The 23,590-nt window shown below is 41.7% G+C and overlaps 1 protein-coding gene across 1 annotated transcript in view; it reads left to right on the top strand.

Annotated features, from left to right (window-relative positions):
• LOC139759025 (transmembrane protein 62-like) overlaps window positions 1-23,590 on the top strand; it is a 163,448-nt gene that overhangs the window by 92,888 nt on the left and 46,970 nt on the right. Inside the window, exons 10-12 of the mRNA XM_071680919.1 lie at window positions 335-416; window positions 578-706; window positions 6,574-6,692. Of these exons, the coding sequence (XP_071537020.1) occupies window positions 335-416; window positions 578-706; window positions 6,574-6,692 (330 nt within the window). The remainder of the gene's footprint in view (window positions 1-334; window positions 417-577; window positions 707-6,573; window positions 6,693-23,590) is intronic.

Genomic DNA, 23,590 nt, shown 5'->3' with positions numbered 1-23,590 from the left:
ATTTCTAGAATCACATCAGAACTAGAACCAAGTAGATTGTTGGGGTTAAAGTAGGGTTGGCACAGTAGTTGGGGTTTTGGATGACTGATATTCATTTCAGATCAATTTCTGAATGGTTAAGCCTGGACAGCCATTAGTAGAGAGTAGTTTGTCTTGCTGTTGTGATACCACTTAGAATAGCTTTGTAGCCTTCTTGCTTCACATCCAGCAGAAGAACCATCTAGATACAGAGAGAAGTTGCTTATGATCATTATTTTTTCTTTTTCAGCTCATTAACTATAGTTTACAAGACATTATATTCCATATAGCATTAATGTGTATTTTTCCACCTCAGTTCCAGTTCCTGTTTGGCATTATGGTATGCATCTGTGTAATTCCACTGTGTATCCTGCGTTACATTCACCACTTAGTACTGGGTAAGGTAGAATTTCTCATCTCTCAAACATGTTTAGATAACATATAGAAAAGGATTTTGCTTGCATCCTTTGTGATTTTATTTTCATAGTTACTCTTCTGTCTGCCCATATTTACACACAATTTGGATTATATAATTGTTTTTTGTATCATTGCCTTTCAGAACGGCGCATGATCCGTCCACGTCCAAGATGGAAGATCTGTAATACTTGGCTGCGCAAGTTATGGGTCTTAGTGTCTGTTGATAGACTCTTTTGGCCACTTATTGTAACTGCTGTTTACATGCCTGTTGGTAGGTGGAATCATTATTACCATAGAGATAATTGAATAGAAAGTGGATTGATTGGCCTTAGTTCCACCTTGGAAATATTGCTGTGTATGAAGCATTTTCACCCCTAGTGATGATTTCAGTCATCTGCTATATTTACACTTTATGTTGGTGTGAGTACAGTCAGGGTAATGAAGGATGACTGAAACACTTTGTAGGCAAGTAGGTCCATATTTTTGGTAAGACACAATAGAATACATGGGAACACATAGTACAACAATGCACAAGGACAACAGCCTGTCAAAACAGAAGACATGGGTAATGAGAGATGCCACAAGTCAGTGGCTGACTAAATTGATATACAGTATGTGGGATGTAAGGCAGTCATTGCCATATGCTACTAACTAGCTGACATGATCATATTATTATAAAGTATTACAACCTCTTACACCTCCCTCCCCCTTATACACTCATAGCAATGTTTTGAGTGGATTTCTTGTTCTTAAGCTGCTGTGAGTGGCGAGGCACTGGTTCACCTGGGGAGGACAAAGGACTCATGCATGGTAAGGGGGCCATCTGTGGGACACTTCACTGGATGAAGGAAATGGCAGTTTCTCCACCACACATGACCACTAGGTAACTGCATCTGGTTGTCCTATGACCTGCCGATGCCCATGACAGTTCTCACTTTGTTCCAACAAAGAGAGGTCGGATCCTGGATGCGAACTTACTTGCCACACTCTACCTGGGAATGGGACGGGTGTACTAATCATAGCAGGCTGCAGCATCCTGAGCACGCTCAGCAGTTTGGCAGTCACATATTTTGGTCTTGACCTGTCACTCCTCTGAGAAGGACTGGGAGTGAGCAGGGATCCAAGAGTGAAGGGGGCAATTATATAAGACCTGTGCTGGGGAGTGCCCAGCATGATTCAGGGTGTTGCAAAGTTCTAGCAGTCCCTGGTTTAAATTCTTGCAGTCAATGTTGCCAGAAGGAGCCACTTTCAGGATGAGGTGCTTCACAGACTTAACAGCAGCCGCAGCGTAGCCATTAGACTGCAGGTAATGTGGCAGTGACACTATGTGTCAGACTCCCCAACAGTCAGGGAATGCTGCAACATCCCGACTTGTGAACTGGGCCCCTCCGTCATTCCTAGGACACTCAGTAATGCTTACATCATGGACCTAAAGTCTGAAGTTGCAGGTAGTGATGGCAGACATATTGTTGCTGCACGGTATCACAACAGGCCAACAGAAAAATGGTTGATGATGACAAGAAAATACTTCCCTGTTGCACTGCAGAAGCCAGCAAACATGAAATTGAAGGGCCCTGTGGGATTGTTGTCACAGAGTAGGGGCTTTTGCTGTTGGCTGGGCTGCAATACCTGGCACAGCTCACATGCACGAGCAATGTTCACCATATCGGAGTTGATGCCAGGCCAGAATACATCCTGTCTTGCCCATTGCCTGGTGTCCTCCACACCTCGATGGCTATCTTGGAGACAATCTAAGATTTGGCGACGTAAGGCAGCAAGTACAATGACACGTGCCCCATAAAGGACGAGGTTCCCACCATAGTAGAGGTTGTCACACAGTTTCCAGTACAGGAGCAGTGAGTTATGAAGGTTGTAGTGGTGACAAGGGAAACCATTTCTCACACAGTCGATGAGCCTGATTTAGGAAGGGTCATCTAGAGCTGTGGTCTGTAGATCCTCCACCGCCTTGCCGTCATCAAGTGAAAACTTCAAACCCTAGGGACTGGCAAGGGGCTGTTTGGCCCATAAAGTAATGATGGTCCTGATGGAGACATCAGTTTCTGTGCTTAGCATTTCATCCTCTGGGGGGTGTGGCTTACAGGAGAGCAGGACAAAGCATCTGGGATACAGAGCTACTTACCTGTGCACCACACTGCTCTGAAGAGGTATACTGAAAGCTTTTCCTTCAAGCACTGGAGACAAGGGTTTTCATCTGCATCCAGCAAGTAGTGATTAAGGATTGGTGTGAGTAGGCAATGGTTGGTGACAGACTCGAAGTGTTCAGGCTGATGAAGTAAAACCTGCTCTTCAACATGGCCCATACCACAGCCAACAGTTCAAGCTTGATGGTGGCATAGTGTGTTTCTGCATAGGTCAGAAACCTAGAGCCACACTACACAAGTTGGAATGTCACCCCACTTTGGTCTTGTAGTAGAGCATATCTAATTCCATACAAGCAGGAGGCATTAGTCTCCTAGATGATGGGTAAGGCTGGGTTAAATATTGTGAGGATGGGTAGACTTGACAAAGGCCTATTTCATGTGCTGGAATGCCTCATCATGGTCTGGGGTACAAAGGAAAGTCCTCTTGGGGCTCATCATGGGCGAAGTGGCTGTGCAGTTGCGGAAATGTCCAGAGAAAATTCTGCCAATTGGTTGATGAATCCCATGACAGACCGAAGGTCAGTCAGGGTTGCAGGAGTTGTGAAGTCCTTGATGGCACTGATTTTCTCAGAAGGATACTGAAGATTGAGAGTGATCCCGAGCCTTTGGCACTTGGAGAGCATGTCATGGATGCAGCAGAGGAGGGTGAAGTAGTCCTCATCATATAAGAGAATGCCATTGATGACTCACACAATTCCTCATACCTTGTAGAGCAGTATCACTTTGGAGACAGAAGACGTCTCCTGTAGCAGCGAAATTCATGGGGGCCTTGGCAATATCTGAAGTGTCAGCGATTGTGAAGAAGCGCACCTTTGGGTCTACTTTACAAATTGCTGCAAAGGGCATGGGAGAGGGATGCGTTGGATGTGACACCTGGATATTTAACTTGGACAGGTCAGTGGTGATTCTAACTCTACCTTTGTTCTTGGCAATGGCCACAAGAGGTCATCACCAGCCGGTGTGATGATACCCAAGGCAACCATAGAGTCCAGCTCGTTTCACTGACTCACGGAAAGCGAAGGGAATCAGCTGAGGGGTATGGATGGCAAAGGATTTTGTATCTTCCCTCAGGTGAATCCTCACAGGGGGCCTATCATTGGCTTGAGTGACATGGCCCATAATGTGTCCTTTGTTGCTAGCATGCTGCTGAATTCCCTCAGGAAAGATTCTCGAGCATCTGAAGTGAGAGGGAGTGGTGGTGATGTAGAGGAAGGTGGTGCAATGGCAGGATCATCAGTGCTCACTGCGTGCAGCCTGTTGACGTGCTTCACCTTGAGGATGGGCTTAAAGTCCTTGGAGATGTTAGGAAACTCCTGGCGGTGTTTGTATGATAACAGAGGAGTTAGAATGCCATCATGCACATCAATCTAAGCATCACATGACCTCTTGCCAAAGGTAATATCTGCTTGGAAAGATCCTAAAGCTAGAGTTATTTCAGAACTGTCGGCTGTGAAGCATGTAGCCTTGGGGGTGGTTTGAGGGTGTACTGGGAAAGTCCCAGATGTTGTAGATGTTGTAGGTCTAGGTCTATGACATCAGTGTCAGAAATCATCAGTAAGTAAGATGACGTGGTACCATGGGTGATGGTAGCACTGATAGGCTGAGGGAAGTGAATCCTGGGCCGCGAGGGTGAGCTCATCCGTCTGATATGGCTCAGGCACTGTTCAGGATCCTGTTGTGTCTAAGCAGGCAACTGTATGTGCACCTCACTTGTGGAAGAGTGTTGCTTAGACTGCCTTCACTATCCCTTGGGTTTATTTTGAGCTTGTCTTGATGGTCTATATGATGTCAATGGCCTATGTGATTGCACACCTTACACCGAGTGTGCTTAGCAGGACACTGCACCATGTGAGACCAGTGGCCCTTACTGCCAGAACTCTTTTACACCACCTTGGCAGCTAGGCATGATTGCCTACCACTGCTGTTGCAAAGGGTGCTGGGTGGGAAAATAGTAGTAGCATTGTGTGCTTGCTTCCCTTTCTTGTACTGTGACATGGCCCTCACTGCTGTTGGGGGAGCCTGTGCAGCTGAAGTTGCGCTTCTTGTTGCCTTATTGAAGTGTCATGTCATTGCTATAAGTGTCATGTCATCGCTACATCCTGCAGAGAGGAGGAAGTGTCAAGGGAGATGAGGTATTGTACTAGCTCCTCATCCTTGACACCCATTAAAATCACTTGCTTGATTTGGGTTTCCTCACACTGCTGGTGGTGACCTTTACAGATATTGACTTCCTTGGATGCTGTCTTCAGACATTTGTAAAATCATCAAAGGTTTCACCTTCCATCTGTTTGCAAAATGAGTTCCTGCCTTTGATGTGTTCTCTTAAAATGTCAAGCATGGCCTCCACAGACGACATGAAGTTTGGGGACACCTGCTGTATATTCTCCAAGATGCATAGAGTCTCGAGAGACAAGCACATACATAGCTGTATGAGTTGCTTTTGCTGTGGAAAGCTCTGTAGAGCCATCATTGTAGCATAGGCTGTCCATCTCCTCCACTCTGAAGTTCTAGTAAGTAACATCAGGTGAAAGAGGTGGTGTGGTTGAGCGGAGGCTTTAGGTTGTACAGGAGTGGAAGGGTGGCCAAGTGGCATCATAGGCATGAATCTTGGGCTTACAGTTGATGCAAGAGATGATGAAACTTATGCCAAGGTGCCACAAGTCTTGAGAAGAGAGCCTTGAAGTGAGCTGTGTCTTCTTCAAGACTTTGAGCTTCCTCCCTTCTTCACATTTCATCTTCCCTGTGCTGTTTTTCCATCCACTTTATGAACAAAACGAGGTCTGTGATGGGAGATGAAGGAGAACGGGTAGCACAAGGAGATGAAGTGTGTTAGGAGTCATGGGAGGTTGGAGATTTGCAAGAGGAAGCAGCTTGCTGCTGCTGATGGTGCTGACTGCAAGGCATATTCGTGCACTATGTTTATTTCTAATGCAAACCAATGCCTCAGCAGCTTGAACTGGTTGTGCAGATCTACAAGGCAACACTAAAAGTTAATAAGAAAAAAATTATTGTGTCAGTGTGTGTGTGTGTGTGTGTGTGTGTGTGTGTGCACGTGGTGGGTAGAGGAGAGGCGATTCGGGCTACAGCAGTGCTGCTCGAGAATTGATAAGGAATGGACGCTCACTTTGTGATCCCACCAGCCAGGAAACAGGGGCCACCCAGCACCCACATAATGGCCATGAAGGAAACACAATACACACAACACTACACTTCACTTGCACTGACATTGCACTTGCAGAAAAGCACAAACACTGTCACTGCAAGTGCATATCCCATAAAATCCACTGCTAAAAAAAGTCATGGGGCACAAGATGGCTGGAGGGGTAGTATGAGACAGCATGGAGATACACTGTGACTTGTCCATATCCTACTCACTGCACCATGTATGTTGGTGTGAATACAGTCAGGGTATTGAAGGATGACTGAAACACACTTTGTAGACAAGTGGGTCCCTATTTCTGGTAAGACGGTACAATACGCAGAAACATACAATACAACGATGCACCAAGGACAACAGCTGATCAAAAGAGAAGACTTGTGGGTAATAAGAGATGCCACAAGTCGATGGCTAACTAAATTGATATACGATGTATGGGACATAACACAATCATTGCTATACTCCACTAACTAGCTGACATGATAATGTTATTATAAGGTGTGAGTTAAAGTAATGATATTGTTACATACATATGGGGTTACATAATTACAGTCTCTCACCTACACCCACACTTGCTGCTTTCATACTCATTCTCAAATTTATATTGTTCCTCAAAAGTTCTGCATGTACCTGCCCACTGCATTACAGGAGAAGACTTATGGAATACTTAGTTACTTTTCTGCCCCAGGAAATTTATGATTATGTACAAGTGTTATAAAGGTCACCCATTGATTTTAAAAAGTCATCATTTTAATATGATGTATACTATCCATTTTATTTGTCCCTTTATCTGGTCCTTACATTTACTTCTGTTTTCAGGTCCATGGTTTGTAGGAGAAGTGATTGAAGATCACATTGGAGTTGTTTTTGCATGGGGAACTTTTGTCAATAGAAGCTACCTACCAGGATCCTTAACATATGCATATGGTTTCTTCCAGGTAAGATGTTTGTTTAATATCATCAGAGATTAATCTCTCTTAGGCCCTGTATGATGCACTCATTCCAGTTATTCATTTACTTGTAGTATCTTGTTTTTAAACTTGCTTAAGATGTGTAATACATACTGAAATAGATCAAGTATATTTTTTCTAGTAGATGGCATTTGACTTTCAAACATAGAAACTATTCCCAGGCATGCATCTCTTGGGTGCTGCACATATTTAGAAGGACTATAGTTGAATTTTAAAAGGGCCACTGACTAGATTGCAGTAAGTCACCTTCCACTTTGCATATGCAAAGTATAATCCAACTGTTTGCCTTTCATGACTATGCTTATCCAGCAAAGTTTCCATAGCTGTAGTTTTCAGAGTAATTTTTCTTGAATTTTTGGATTTTTCTTTATTAAGGCTGTTTGAAAAGAGGTTATCCTGTTTGGATTTGAGGAAAGCATCATTGTTTATAGGGATACTTGTCTCATGATTTAACTGCATGTGTCCCAGCCCCTAAAACCTGTACCTGCAGCACACATTTGCTTACTGATTACCTTAGTATCTGTGCAGAGGCCAGTCACATGAGAATTGACCATCACAGTACCTCTTCCTTTCCGTAAGCAGCAAAGCTGTGGATTTTTTTCTTCTTTTGCCTTTCTCCCTTTTGATAGCCTCTCCCCCATTAAGAATTGAGTCTACAAGCACTTAAGGTGCTCAGATTAATCCCTGTTATATTTGTTTCTTTCTCATTATCATAGCTTGTGATAATTGAGAAAGAATGCTACCCATGTACTTTATCTCCAGCATGTCATAGGAGATGACAAAAACGGAGTGGGAAAAAAAAGGCTGGAAATTCTCCCTCCCTTTCCAAAAAAGGAACTGAAGAAGGAGTCATGTGAGGATTTTTCATTTGAGGAGGCTCAGTCTCTTGTTGTAGATGCCTCCTTACTAAAGTGAGAAACGGTGAACAGTTACAAAAGAAAGATCTTAGCTTCCATCCAAGATAGCCATAATTGGCATGTTTTTACCTGTCATATCGGCTTCTATAAAAGTGAATAGGGTTACTTCATGTCGTACATGTCTAGACTGTATAGTATACATGTCTCCTTCAGTTACCTCCTTTCTCATTGATTTTTGAAGGATGGAATGTTCACAGCAATGGTTTCAAAGAAACTACTGATGGATTTGGATAATGTTGAGCAAATGCACTCGACATAAGTGCACAGTAAGCATGTCTTGGTTTTAAGTGTGACTTTTTCACTGAGTCGGACTTTTTTGCTCCTTTTTGGTAGACAGAAGCAAGGTTTGGCTATCTAGTGAACTGATTTGAGTTGTAGTTATTGATATTAATGTAAGTATCAAAAGATGTTTTCTTAGAGTAGGCAGATACATAGATATCCAGATGTGACATGCATTTGTTATTGCAGAATGAGATAGTGCCATTCAAAATCAGTCACAGACTGATTATTTGATTTCCTTGTATAGCTGTCATATAGCTGTCAAGCACCATTGACCACATTCTCACTTTTCTTGGTATGAATTAAGTACATGTAACATTTCAGATTACACACATCATCAACCCATGCCCAGCATTGTAAAGTGAAACATTGACTTCCACATGTACATAAGTGTTTCTTACTTTTCCAGTTAGCCTAGTTTTTCCCAGTTAGACTGACATCTCCATTCACACCATATTAGAATGGAATACAAAGAAATACAAAGGAATTCAAACAACAACAGACCACTGGGTCCTTTTGAGGCTATTTGTGATAGTATAAGTTATCAGAAACTTACAAAATGATATGGTAATAGTTAGAAGGCATACAAACAACTCAAAGAGAATTACCTGCAAATTGTCATTTTGACTATGGGGACTTGAAATGAAGTATATATCAAGTGTATTCTTAAATGTATTTTTAGCGCTGCTTTCACTTTCTTTACTTGGCAGATCATTCCATATGTTAACAATCATGTTGAAGAAAAAGTACTTTGCCTCATTCAAGGTAAATTGTATACTCACGAGTTTGTATCCATTACTACGAGTAAAATCAGATGAATCAAGTCTTCGGTAACTTGGTAGATCAAGATTATCAAAGCCTTTGATCATTCTGAGTACTTCTATTAGATCTCCTCTTAGCCATAAGTTTTCTAAGTTAAATATATTCAAATTGTTTAATCTCATCTCTAAGATTTTCTCTCAGTCTGGGAGTTATCTTGGTGGCTTGATGCTGTACTCTTTCCATGCTATATATTTTTTAGGTAGTGTAAGCAAAACTGAACACAACATTCAAGATGTGGAGAAACCAATGAAATGTAAAGAGCAAGGGTGATTTTCCCTGGACTAAGATTCGAAGGCTCAACACTTGAAAATAAGGAATTTTGTTTGCTCTTTTCACTGCTTCTCTTTATTGTTTACTTGGTTTTAGGTCACCAAAGATTGTTGTACCTAAGTCTTTCTCCTCATTTTCCTTGTGCAGTTTAAAAGAATTCATACTGTAGCTTGCCTTTTCATTTGTATTACCACTATGTAAAACTTTGCAGTTATCAGTTATAAAATTCATTTGCCACTTATGAGCCTAGTTCAGTTTGGCTGTGTCACTCTACACTCTAAAGCTGAATACCTTCAAGTTCATTTATAGATTTATTTCCCAGCTTTGTATCATCAGCAAATTGTGATATCTTGCAATGCAGTATCATTAATATATATGAGAAAGAGAACCGGTCCCAGGACTGATCCTTGTGTCACTCCACTTTTTACGTAGACCACTCTGAGGCTTGACGTTGATCACTTTTTTGTGGTCAATTAACCAATTTTTTATCCACTAAAGTACAAACCCATCATTGCCATGTGCCTTGATTTTTGTTTGTAATGTTTGATGTGGAACCTTATCAAAAGTTTTCTTAGAAGTCTAGATGGATAACATCAGCAGCTTTACTCTCATCATACATGTTGATTAGATCATAAAAGAAATCAAGAGGATTCATCATACATGAGTCTTTTCATTGAAAACCATGCTGAGAATTGTTTATTAAGTGGTGATCCTCTAAAAGGTTTACAATTTTATCTCCAATGATGGTTTCCATAAATTTTCCAACTATAGATGTTAGTCTACTAGGACGATTACTTCCGGGCAGTGATTTATTACCTTTTTTGATTATCGGTGTTACATTGGCAAACTTCCATTCATCTGGAGCTTTTCTTGTTGCAAATGACATACTGAATATGGCAGTCTTACACAAAGTTTTTCTGTTGCATTCAGTCCTGGATTATTGCTTGTACCACCAGAAATATCCCTATCCTAGATCATTACTCCCACTGCATCTTATCCATCAATTTTGTAGTGCACCTCTCCTCCTTGTACCTTCTGTTGTGGTACTTTATATCTTCTTGACCACTCAATCCTCTGCCATATATTCTGTGCAGTCAAACCATTCTGAAAGGCTTGTATCTGTGCACTTTCTGATGATTTCATTATATAACCCATGCCTTTTCACACATCCATTCTCTTCTTGATCTGTACTCCTACTGCCAATTGTGCTGTGCAAATTATCCATCTGTACTGCTCTTGTTTTTTTACATGTCTTGATCAGTATGAAATTGGATGTCACACATACATCAGAAATGGGATAAGTATTCCTTTATGCAAACATCCTACACACACAATGTTCATGTTTCCTCATTTGCCAAAGTTTTATGTACATCTAGTTTTTCTCCCCTACAAATGACTGCTTTCATCTTCAGCTTTCCCACTACCACCCATACTGAAGTTCACTCCTAAATATGTTGACTCATCTGCAACTTTCAATTCTTTAACTTTCAAAAACTGCATACTCCTCTAAACATTACTCATACAACCCACCATTCTATCCAGCTTTTCCTCTGATATTGCTAACAGCACAGTATCGTCTTCATATAGTAACTTTATTAGTTTCTAATCTTTTTCTCCATGATTTGGTAATACTTCACAGTCACCCCACTGTACATTCACCTCACCATAAGAACATTAGATAACCATGGGGACATTATACAGCCTTCATACATTCTCACATTTATTTCATCCAATTCATTCATACCACCAGCTAATCAGACATATCTACTATTATTATTTATTATACGTGATTGCAGTGTCATATACTTGGGGATGGGGAGAAAGAATACTTCCCACGTATTCCCTGTGTGTCATAGAAGGCGACTAAAGGGGGTGGGAGCAGGGAAATAGAAACCTTGCCCTCCTTGTATTTCAACTTTCTAAAAGGGGAAACAGGAGTCATGTGTGGGAGTGCTCATCCTCCTCAAAGGCTCAGATTGGGATGTCTAAATGTGTGTGGATGTAACCAAGACGAGAAAAAAAGAGAGATAGGTGGTATGTTTGAGGAAAGGAACCTGGATGTTCTGGTTCTGAGTGAAACAAAGCTCAAGGGCAAAGGAGAAGAGTGGTTTGGGAATGTCTTTGGATTAAGTCAGGGGTTGCTGAGAGGACAAGAGCAAAGGAAGGAGTAGCACTACTCCTGAAGCATGAGTTCCGGGAGTATGTGATAGAGTGTAAGAAAGTAAACTCTAGATTGATATGGGTAAAACTGAAATTGGATGGAGACAGGGGGGTGATTATTGGTGCCTGTGCACTTGGTCATGAGAGGAAGATCATGAGAGGCAAGTGTTTTGGGAGCAGCTGAGTGAGTGTGTTAGTAGCTTTGATGCACGAGACCGGGTTATAGTGATGGGTGATTTAAATGCAAAGGTGAGTAATGTGGCAGTTGAGGGTATAATTGGTGTAAATGGGGTGTTCAGTGTTGTAAATGGAAATGGTAAAGAGCTCTTAGATTTGTATGTCAAAAAAGGACTGGTGATTGGGATATACCTGGTTTAAAAAGAGATATACATAAGTCTATGTATGTAAGTAGAAGAGATGGCCAAAGAGGGTTATTGGATTACATGTTAATTGATAAGTGTGGGAAAGAGAGACTTTTGGATGTTAATGTGCTGAGAGGGGCAGATGGAGGGATGTCTAATCATTATCTCGTGGAGGCAAAGGTGAAGATTTGTAGAGGTTTTCAGAAAAGAAGAGAATGTTGGGGTGAAGAGAGTGGTGAGAGTAAGTGAGCTTAGAAAGGAAACTTGTGTGAGGAAGTACCAGGAGAGATTGAGTGCAGAATGGAAAAAGGTGAGAGCAAATGACATAAGGGGAGTAGGGGAGGAATGGGATGTATTTAAGGAAGCATTGATGGCTTGCGCAAAAGATGCTTGTGGCATGAGAAAGGTGGGAGGTGGACTGATTAGAAAGGGTGGTGAGTGGTGGGATGAAGTAAGATTGTTAGTGGAGAAGAGAGAGGCGTTTGGATGATTTTTGCAGGGAAGCAGTGCAAATGACTTGGAGATGTATAAAAGAAAGCAGGAGGTCAAGAGAAAGATGCAAGAGGTGAAAAAAAGGGTAAATGAGAGTTGAGGTGAGAGAGTATCATTAAATTTTAGGTAGAATAAAAAGATGTTTTGGAAGGAGGTAAGTAAAGTGCATAAGACAAGAGAACAAATGGGAACATCAGTGAAGGGGGCTAATGGGGAGGTAATAACAAGTAGTGGTGAAGTGAGAAGGAGGTGGAGTGAATATTTTGAACGTTTGTTGAATGTGTTTGTTGATAGAGTGGCAGATGGTTGAGGCAGTGTACAAAGTGAGAGGGTCAGGGAGAATGGTTTGGTAAACAGAGAAGAGGTAGTGAAAGCTTTGCGGAAGTTGAAAGCTGGCAAGGCAGTGGGTTTGGGTAGTATTGCAGAGGAATTTATTAAAAAAGGGGGTGACTATGTTGTTGATTGGTTGGTAAGGATATTCAGTGTATGTATGGTTCATGGTGATGTGCCTTAGGATTGGTGGAATGCATGCATAGTGCCATGGTACAAAGGCAAAGGGGATAAAGGTGAATGTTCAAGTTACAGAGGTATAAGTCTGTTGAGTATTCCGGGGAAATTATATGGGAGGGTATTGATTGAGAGGGTAAAGGCATGTACAGAGCATCAGATTGGGGAGGAGCAGTGTGGTTTGAGAAGTGGTAGAAAATGTGTGGATCAGACGTTTGCTTCGAAGAATGTATGTGAGAAATGCTTAGAAAAACAGATTGATTTATATGTGGCATTTATGGATCTGGAGAAGGCATATGATAGGGTTGATAGAGATGCTTTGTGGAAGATATTAAGAGTATATGGTGTGGGAAGTAAGTTGCTTGAAGTAGTGAAAAGTGCTTATCAAAGATGTAAGGCATGAGTACGAGTAGGAAGAGAGGAAAATGATTGGTTCCCAGTGAATGTCGGTTGGTGGCAGGGGTGCGTGATAACTCCATGGTTGTTTAACTTGTTTATGGATGGGGTTGTTAGGTAGGTGAATGCAAGAGTTTTGGAGAGAGGGGCAAGTATGCAATCTGTTGTGGATGATAGGGCTTGGGAAGTGAGTCAGTTGTTGTTCGCTGATGACAGCGCTAGTGGCTGATTCGGGTGAGAAACTGCAGAAGTCGGTGACTGAATTTGGTAAGGTGTGACAGAAGAAAGCCGAGAGTAAATGTCAGTACGAGCAAGGATAATAGGTTCAATAAGGTTGAAGGACATGTTAATTGGGAGGTAAGTTTGACTGGAGAAAAACTGGAGGAAGTGAAGTGTTATAGATATCTGGGAGTATATTTAGCAGTGGATGGAACCATGAAAGCTAAATTGAGTCACAGGGTGGGGGAGGTGGTGAAGGTTCTGGGAGTTTTGAAGAATGTGTGGAAGGTGAGAACGTTATCTCCGAGAGTGAAAATGGGTATGTTTGAAGGAATGGTGGTTCCAACAATGTTATACGGTTGCAAGGTATGGGCTTTAGGTAAGGTTGTGCGGAGGGTGGATGTGTTGGAAATGAAATGTTTGAGGATAATGTGTGGTGTGAGGTGGTTTGATCGAGTAAGTAATGAAAGGGAAAGAGAGATGTGCAGAAATAAAATGTTTGTGGTTGAGAGAGCAGAAAAGGGTGTGTTGAAATGGTTTGGTCATATGGAGAGAATGAGTGAGGGGGGTATGCTATTTCATGTGTGGCAGGGTGGCAGCAGGAATGGATGAAAGAGCAAGTATGAATATGTACATGTGTATGTATGTACATGTGTATGTATATGTATGTATACGTTGAAATATATAGGTATGTATATGTGTGCATGTGGGCGTTTATATATATATATATTTTAACTTTCTAAAAGGGGGAACAGAAGAAGGAGTCACGCGGGGAGTGCTTATCCTCCTCGAAGGCTCAGATTGGGGTGTCTAGATGTGTGTGGATGTAACCAAGATGAGAAAAAAGGAGAGATAGGTAGTATGTTTAGGAAAAGGAACCTGGATGTTTTGGCTCTGAGTGAAACGAAGCTCAAGGGTAAAGGGGAAGAGTGGTTTGGTTTGGGAATGTCTTGGGAGGAAAGTCAGGGGTTAGAAAGAGGACGAGAGCAAGGGAAGGAGTAGCAATACTCCTGACACAGGAGTGGTGGGAGTATGTGATAGAGTGTAAGAAAGTGAACTCTAGATTGATATGGGTAAAACTGAAAGTGGATGGAGAGAGATGGGTGATTATTGGTGCATATGCATCTGGGCATGAGAAGAAAGATCATGAGAGGCAAGTGTTTTCGGAGCAGCTGGATGAGTGTGTTAGTAGTTTTGATGCCTGAGACCGGGTTATAGTTAATGGTGATTTGAATGCAAAGGTGAGTAATGTGGCAGTTGAGGGAATGATTGGTGTACATGGGGTGTTCATTGTTGTAAATGGAAATGGTGTAGAGCTTGTAGATTTATGTGCTGAAAAAGGGCTGGTGATTGGGAATACCTGGTTTAAAAAGAGAGATATACATAAGTATACATATGTAAGTAGAAGAGATGGCCAGAAAGCGTTATTGGATCACATGTTGATTGATAGGCATGCGAAAGGGAGACTTTTGGATGTTAATGTGCTGAGAGGTGCAACTGGAGGGATGTCTGATCACTATCTTGTGGAGGCGAAAGTGAATATATATAGAGGTTTTCAGAAAAGAAGAGAGAATGTTGGGGTGAAGAGAGTGGTGAGAGTGAGTGAGCTTGGGAAGGAGACTTGTGTGAGGAAGTACCAGGAAGGACTGAGTAAAGAATGGAAAAGGGTGAGAACAAAGGAATGGAATGTATTTAAGGAAGCAGTGATGGCTTGTGCAAAAGATGCTTGTGGCATGAGAAGCGTGGGAGGTGGGCAGATTAGAAAGGGTACTGAGTGGTGGGATGAAGTAAGATTATTAGTGAAAGAGAAGAGAGAGGCATTTGGACGATTTTTGCAGGAAAATAATGCAAATGAGTGGGAGATGTATAAAAGAAAGAGGCAGGAGGTCAAGAGAAAGGTGCAAAAGGTGAAAAAGAGGTCAAATGAGAGTTGGGGTGAGAGAGTATCATTAAATTTTAGGGAGAAAAAAAAGATGTTTTGGAAGGAGGTAAATAAAGTGCATAAGACGAGGGAACAAATGGGAACATCAGTGAAGGGGGCCAATGGGGAGGTGATAATGAGTAGTGGTGATGTGAGAGGGAGATGGAGTGAGTATTTTGAAGGTTTGTTGAATGTGTTTGATAATAGAGTGGCAGACATAGGTTGTTTTGGTCGAGATGGTGTGCAAAGTAAGAGGATTAGGGAGAATGATTTGGTAAACAGAGAAGAGGTAGTAAAAGCTTTGCAGAAGATGATAGCCGGCAAGGCAGTGGGTTTGGATGGAATTCCAGTGGAATTTATTAAAAAAAGGGGTGACTGTATTGTTGACTGGTTGGTAAGATTATTTAATGTATGTATGACTCATGGTAAGGTGCCTGAGGATTGGCGGAATGCTTGCATAGTGCCATTGTATAAAGGCAAAGGGGATAAAAGTGAGTGCTCAAATTACAGAGGTATAAGTTTGTTGAGTATTCCTGGGAAATTATATGGGAGGGTATTGATTGAGAGGGTGAAGGCATGTACAAAGCATCAGATTGGGGAAGAGCAGTGTGGTTTCAGAAGTGGTAGAGGATGTGTGGATCAGGTTTTGCTTTGAAGAATGTATGTGAGAAATAGTTAGAAAAGCAAATGGATTTGTATGTAGCATTTATGGATTTGGAGAAGGCATATGATTGAGTTGATAGAAATGTTTTGTGGAAGGTATTAAGAATATATGGTGTGGGAGGCAAGTTGTTAGAAGCAGTGAAAAGTTTTTATCGAGGATGAAAGGCATGTGTACTTGTAGGAAGAGAGGAAAGTGAGTGGTTTTCAGTGAAAGTTGGTTGGTGGCAGAGGTGCATGATGTCTCCATGGTTGTTTGATTTGTTTCTAGATGGGGTTGGTAGGGAGGTGAATATATATATATATATATTTTTTTTTTTATTATTATACTTTGTCGCTGTCTCCCGCATTTGCGAGGTAGCGCAAGGAAACAGACGAAAGAAATGGCCCAACCCCCCCATACACATGTATATACATACGTCCACACACGCAAATATACATACCTACACAGCTTTCCATGGTTTACCCCAGACGCTTCACATGCCCTGCTTCAATCCACTGACAGCACGTCAACCCCGGTATACCACATCGCTCCAATTCACTTTATTCCTTGCCCTCCTTTCACCCTCGTGCATGTTCAGGCCCCGATCACACAAAATCTTTTTCACTCCATCTTTCCACCTCCAATTTGGTCTCCCTCTTCTCCTCGTTCCCTCCACCTCCGACACATATATCCTCTTGGTCAATCTTTCCTCACTCATTCTCTCCATGTGCCCAAACCATTTCAAAACACCCTCTTCTGCTCTCTCAACCACGCTCTTTTATTTCCACACATCTCTCTTACCCTTACAGTTACTTACTCGATCAAACCACCTCACACCACACATTGTCCTCAAACATCTCATTTCCATCACATCCACCCTCCTGCGCACAACTCTATCCATATCCCACGCCTCACAACCATACAACATTGTTGGAACCACTATTCCTTCAAACATACCCATTTTTGCTTTCCGAGATAATGTTCTCGACTTCCAAACATTCTTCAATGCTCCCAGAATTTTCGCCCCCTCCCCCACCCTATGATTCACTTCCGCTTCCATGGTTCCATCCGCTGCCAGATCCACTCCCAGATATCTAAAACACTTTACTTCCTCCAGTTTTTCTCCATTCAAACTTACCTCCCAATTGAGTTGACCCTCAACCCTACTGTACCTAATAACCTTGCTCTTATTCACATTTACTCTTAACTTTCTTCTTTCACACACTTTACTAAACTCAGTCACCAGCTTCTGCAGTTTCTTACATGAATCAGCCACCAGCGCTGTATCATCAGCGAACAACAACTGACTCACTTCCCAAGCTCTCTCATCCACAACAGACTTCATACTTGCTCCTCTTTCCAGAACTCTTGCATTCACCTCCCTAACAACCCCATCCATAAACAAATTAAGCAACCATGGAGACATCACATACCCCTGCCGCAAACCTACATTCACTGAGAACCAATCACTTTCCTCTCTTCCTGCTTGTACACATGCCTTACATCCTCGATAAAAACTTTTCACTGCTTCTAACAACTTTCCTCCCACACCATATATTCTTAATACCTTCCACAGAGCATCTCTATCAACTCTATCATATGCCTTCTCCAGATCCATAAATGCTGCATACAAATCCATTTGCTTTCTAAGTATTTCTCACATACATTCTTCAAAGGAAACATCTGATCCACACATCCTCTACCACTTCTGAAACCACACTGCTCTTCCCCAATCTGATGCTCTGTACATGCCTTCACCCTCTCAATCAATACCCTCGGATATAATTTCCCAGGAATACTCAACAAACTTATACCTCTGTAATTTGAGCACTCACCTTTGTCCCCTTTGCCTTTGTACAATGGCAATATGCAAGCATTCCGCCAATCCTCAGGCACCTCACCATGAATCATACATGCATTAAATAACCTTACCAACCAGTCAACAATACAGTCACCCCCTTTTTTAATAAATTCCACTGCAATACCATCCACACCTGCTGCCTTGCTGGCTTTCATCTTCTGCAAAGCTTTTACTACCTCTTCTCAGTTTACCAAATCATTTCCCCTAACCCTCTCACTTTGCACACCACCTCGACCAAAGCACCCTATATCGGTCACTCTGTCATCAAACACATTCGACAAACCTTCAAAATACTCACTCCATCTCCTCACATCACCACTACTTGTCATCACCTCCCTATCAGCCCCCTTCACTGAAGTTCCTATTTGTTGCCTTGTTTTACGCACTTTACCTCCTTCCAAAACATCTTTTTATTCTCCCTAGAATTTATTGATACTCTCTCACCCCAACTCTCATTTGCCCTCTTTTTCACCTCTTGCACCTTTATCTTGTCCTCCTGCCTCTTTCTTTTATACATCTCTCACTCATTTGCATTATTTCCCTGCAAAAATTGTCCATATGTCTCTCTCTTCTCTTTCACTAATAATCTTACTTCTTCATCCCACCACTCACTACCCTTTCTAATCAACCCATCTCCCACGCTTCTCATGCCACAAGCATCTTTTGCGCAAGCCATCACTGCTCCCCTAAATACATCCCATTCCTCCCCCACTCCCCTTACCTCCTTTGTTCTCACCTTTTTCCATTCTGTACTCAGTCTCTCCTGGTACTTCCTCACACAAGTCTCCTTCCCAAGCTCACTTACTCTCACCACTCTCTTCACCCCAAATTCTCTCTTCTTTTTTGAAAACCCCTACAAATCTTCACCTTTGCCTCCACAAGATAATGATCAGACATCCCTCCTGTTGCACCTCTCAGCACATTAACATCCAAAAGTCTCTCTTTCGCGCGCCTATCAATTAACACGTAATCCAATAATGCTCTCTGGCCATCTCTCCTACTTACATACGTATACTTATGTATATCTCGCTTTTTAAACCAGGTATTCCCAATCACCAGTCCTTTTTCAGCACATAAATCTACAAGCTCTTCACCATTTCCATTTACAACACTGAACACCCCATGCATACCAATTATTCCCTCAACTGCCACATAACTCACCTTTGGATTCAAATCAACCATCACTATAACCCGGCCTTGTGCATCAAAACCACTAACACACTCATTCAGCTGCTCCCAAAACACTTGCCTCTCATGATCTTTCTTCTCATGCCCAGGTGCTTATGCACCAATAATCACCCATCTCTCTCCATCAACTTTCAGATTTACCCATATCAATCTAGAGTTTACTTTCTTACACTCTATCACATACTCCCACCACTCCTGTTTCAGGAGTAGGGCTACTCCTTCCCTTGCTCTTGTCCTCTCACTAACCCCTGACTTTCCCCCCAAGACATTCCCAAACCACTCTTCCCCTTTACCCTTGAGCTTCGTTTCACTCAGAGCCAAAGTATCCAGGTGTGTAATGCACCGAAACCACAGCTCCCTATTCATATCCAGGCCCCACAGACCTTTACATGGTTTTACGCAGACGTTTCACACACCTTGGCTTAGTCCATTGACAGTACGTTGACCCTGTTATACCACATTGTTCCAATTCACTCTATTCCTTGCATGTCTGTGTACTTGTATGTATGTATATGTGTATTTGTTGATAGGTATATCTAAGTATATGTAAATATATGTGCATGTATGTATATATATGTATGTGAGTGGATGGGTCTTTCTTTGTCTGTTTCCTGGTGCTACTTTGCTGATGCAAGAAAGTGCGATCAAGTATAATGAATAGATGAATAAATACACATACATACACCTACGCATAGATATATACACATGTACAGTTTTTTACTTGCACACCCTCATCCTTTCTTGTTGCCACCCCACCCCAAAGGAAATAGCATTGCCTCCCTCTGCATCAGCAAGGTAGTGCCAGGAAAGAGGTAAAGAAATGTCACATTCGCTCACTCTCATTCTCTAGCTGTCATTTGTAATGCACTGAAACCACGGCTCCCGATCCACATCCATGCCCCACAGACCTTTCCATGGTTTATCCTGGATGTTTCACATACCCTGGTTCAATCCATTGATAGCACATTGACCCCAGTGTACCACATTGTTCCAGTTCACTTTATTCCATGAATGCCTTTCACCCCCATTCATGTTCAGGCCCTGATCACTCAAAATCCTTTTCACTCCGTCCTTCCATCTCCAATATGCTCTCCTGCTTCTGTGTGTTCCCTCTACCTCTGACACATATATTCTCTTTGTCAACCTTTCCTCTCATTCTTTTCACATGTCCAAACCATTTCAACACACCCTCTTCTGCTCTCTCAACAGCACTCTTTTCATTACCATACATCTCTCCTACCCTTTCATTACTTACTTGATCAAACCACCTCTCATATTATCATCAGACATTTCATTTCCAACACATCCACCCTCCTTTGCTCAAACCTGTCTGTAGCCCATGCCTTGTAACCATATAACTTTGTTGGAACTACTATTCCTTCAAACATACCCATTTATACTCTCCGAGATAACGTTCTCTATTTTCACACATTCTTTATCACTCCCAGAACCTTCACCCCCTCCCCAACCCTATGACTCTCTTCTGCTTCCATGGTTCTATTTACTGCCAAGTCCACTTCCAGATATCTGAAATGCTTCACTTCCTCAGTTTTTCTCCATTCACACTTACACCCTAACTAACTTGTCCCTCAACCCTGCTGAACGGAATAATCTTGCTCTTATTCACAATTTACTCTCAACTTTCTCCTTTCACACACTCATTCTCCAACTTCTATGGTTTCACACTCAAATCAGCCACCAGTGCTTTATCATTGATGAACAACAAGTTACTCACTTCCCAGGCCCTCTCATCCCCCAAAGATTTCATACTCACCCCTCTCTCCAAGACTTGGATTTACCTCCCTAACTATCTCATCCATAAACAAATTAAACAACCATGGTGACATCATACTCTGCTGCTGCAGACCAACCTTCATTGGGCACCAATGACTCTCCTCTCTTCCAACTCATATACAAGGCTTCCACCCATGATAAAATCTTTTCACTGCTTCCACAAAGCATCTCTGTCATCCTTATCATATGCCTTCCCCATATCCATAAATGCCACATGCAAATCCATCTGTTTTTGTAAGTATCTATCACACACATTCTTTAAAGCAAACAGCTGATTCACACATCCTTTACCTTTTCTGAAACCACACTGCTCTTTCCCAGTCTGATGCTCTGTACTTTCCTTCACCCTCTCTGTCAATACCCTCCCAAACAGTTTCCAAGATATACTTAACAAACTTATGCCTGTGTAGTTTGAATGTTCTCCTTTATCCCCTTTGCCTTTATACAGTGCCACTATACATGCATTCTGCCAATCATGTCACTTCCCCATGATCCATACATACATTTGATATCCTTACCAACCAATCAACAACACAGTCACCCTCTTTCTTTATAAATTCAACTGCAATACCATCCACTCCTGCCACCTTGCCAGATTTCATTTTCTGCAAGGCTTTCATCACTTCTCTCTTCATCACCAAACCACTCTCCCTGACTCTCTCACTTCGCTAACCATCCCAACCAAAACACCCTACATATGCCACTCTATCATCAAATGCATTCAACAAACCTTCAAAATACTCACTCCATCTCGTCACTCCATCACTACCTGTATCACTTCCCCGTTGCCTCCCTCACTGATGTTTCAATTTGTTCTCGTCTTTCGCCTCACTGATGTTTCAATTTGTTCTCGTCTTTCACACATTATTTACATCCTTCCAAAATATATTTTTATTCTCCATAAAGCTTAATGATACTCTCTCATCCCAAATTTCATTTGCATCTTTATCAACCCTTGCACTTTCCCCTTGACCTCCTGCCACTTTCTTTTATACTTCTCCCAGTCATTTGCACTCCTTCCTTGTAAGTACTGTCCAAACGCCTCTCTTTCCTCTCTCACTGGTAACTTTAACTCTTCATCCCATCACTCACTAGCCTCTCTAATCTGCCCACCTCCCACCTTTCTCCTGCCACATGCATCTCTTACACATGTCATCACTGGTTCCCTAAAGACATCCCATTCCTCATCCACTATCCTTACTTCTTTTGCTCTCACCTTTTGTTATTCTACACTCAATCTCTCCTGGGATCTCTTCACTCAAGTCTCCTTTCCAATCTCACTCTCACCTCTCTCTTCATCCCGACATTCTCTTTCCTTATTTTTCTTTTTTTTTGAAAACCTCTACAAATCTGCACGTTCACCTCCACAAAATAGCGATCAGACATCCCACCAGTTGCCCTTCTCAGCAATGTACATCCAAAAGTCTCTCTTTTACATGCCTATTTATTAATATGTAGTCTAATAATGCCCATTGACCATCTCCCCTACTCACATACATATACTTGTGTGTATCTCTCTCTTTAAACCAGATATTACCAATCTCCAGTTTTTTTCAGCACACAAATCCACAAGCTCTTCACCATTTCCATTCACAACGCTGAATATCCCATGCATTCCAATTACACACTCAACTGCCACATAACTCACCTTTGCATTCAAATCACCCATCACTCATACCTGGCTTCTTGCACCAAAACTGCTAACACTCTCTCAACTGCTCCTAAAACACTTGCCTCTCATGACATTACTTCTCATGGCCAGGTGCATAAGCACCAGTTATAAAAGTTCTCAACAGCATCCAAAGATCTTCCATGCAAACCATTCAGACTCAGAACTTCCCAGAGAGCTTTCGTAACCACTTTATCATATATGTCTTTTCTAAATGTAAATGTTGTAAGAATCATCTTTTGCTGGAGAACTTTCTCAGATTTTAGCCCAACTACAAAAATCAGATGCAAATGTTGTCCTCCCTTGTTAAACCCACCTTGTTCTTCATTCTTCACTAATAGATGGTCCACTAATCCATGTAACATTATCACTCCACTCACTATCTTACCTTATGCCTTGCCAACTATGCTAAGGAAAGCTATTTTATGTCATTCAGGCTGTTGCTTTTACTTTCTTTTTATGTATATTGTTGGGCAGTTGCTGCCTCTTTTCAGTCGTCAGACATTTGACAACATTTCAGTGTTTCCATATACTGTTTTCAAATCCACTTCATAGCAGTTTCACCTTTATTCTATACTGTCTTGCTCACCTTCCCATTTGTACTAAATTGCTCTTTTTACATCCTTCCCAAAGATATATTCTCTTGTGTATCTATTCCTCTCTCTCTCTCCTTACCTGCAGTCCTTTGTTACCCATCCACATATCTCTTTCACCATCATTTCCAGTACATTATTTCTGCTCCCTCAAGATTGTCACCGTAATCTTATTAATGTAACCTTTTAATGGGCATGCAAAGCTTCTATTTCCATCTCTTAGAATGTCAACTTTAGTACTTAGGAAGAGCTCAGCAGTCATCCCAGCATAGCTCACTACTGATGTTTTTTGGATGGTCACTGGTTTGCTGGCAGGGATGCCTCATATTGTGCTGAATGTATAGCAGATTTTTTCTTGGCTGGGTTGGAATGCTACAAGCTCTCTCCTCCAATCTATCTCTCCCAAGTCATGGTTTGATAGCTTCTGCTCGAATGCCTTTCACTTCAGAGACAGAGCATATCAGACCATGAAACTCTTCCAGATCCATGGTTCCCATGCTGGTTTCATTTCTGCTCAGAATTGGTACAAAGCTGTTCTTTTAAAGTCATATACACCTTCATTAAAAGAAAGAGTGCTGATTTGACATATACTACAGACAAATCTGTCTGTTCCATAAGCAAAAGCAAATCCAATACTTTTTGTAATTCAACTTTTCCCCTTCTCTTCCATCCTGATCAATTTACAGTTTACTCACCATGTGATAAAATCATCCTCTTTAATATCTTAATTTCTGCTGATGCATTTTAAATGATTCTCCATCTGATCTTTCAC

The sequence above is a fragment of the Panulirus ornatus genome, chromosome 32 (genome assembly GCF_036320965.1).
Source record: "Panulirus ornatus isolate Po-2019 chromosome 32, ASM3632096v1, whole genome shotgun sequence".
Taxonomy (NCBI): domain Eukaryota; kingdom Metazoa; phylum Arthropoda; class Malacostraca; order Decapoda; family Palinuridae; genus Panulirus; species Panulirus ornatus.
The sequence above is the reverse complement of the archived record's forward strand: the minus strand, read 5'-3'. Positions and strand labels throughout refer to the sequence as shown.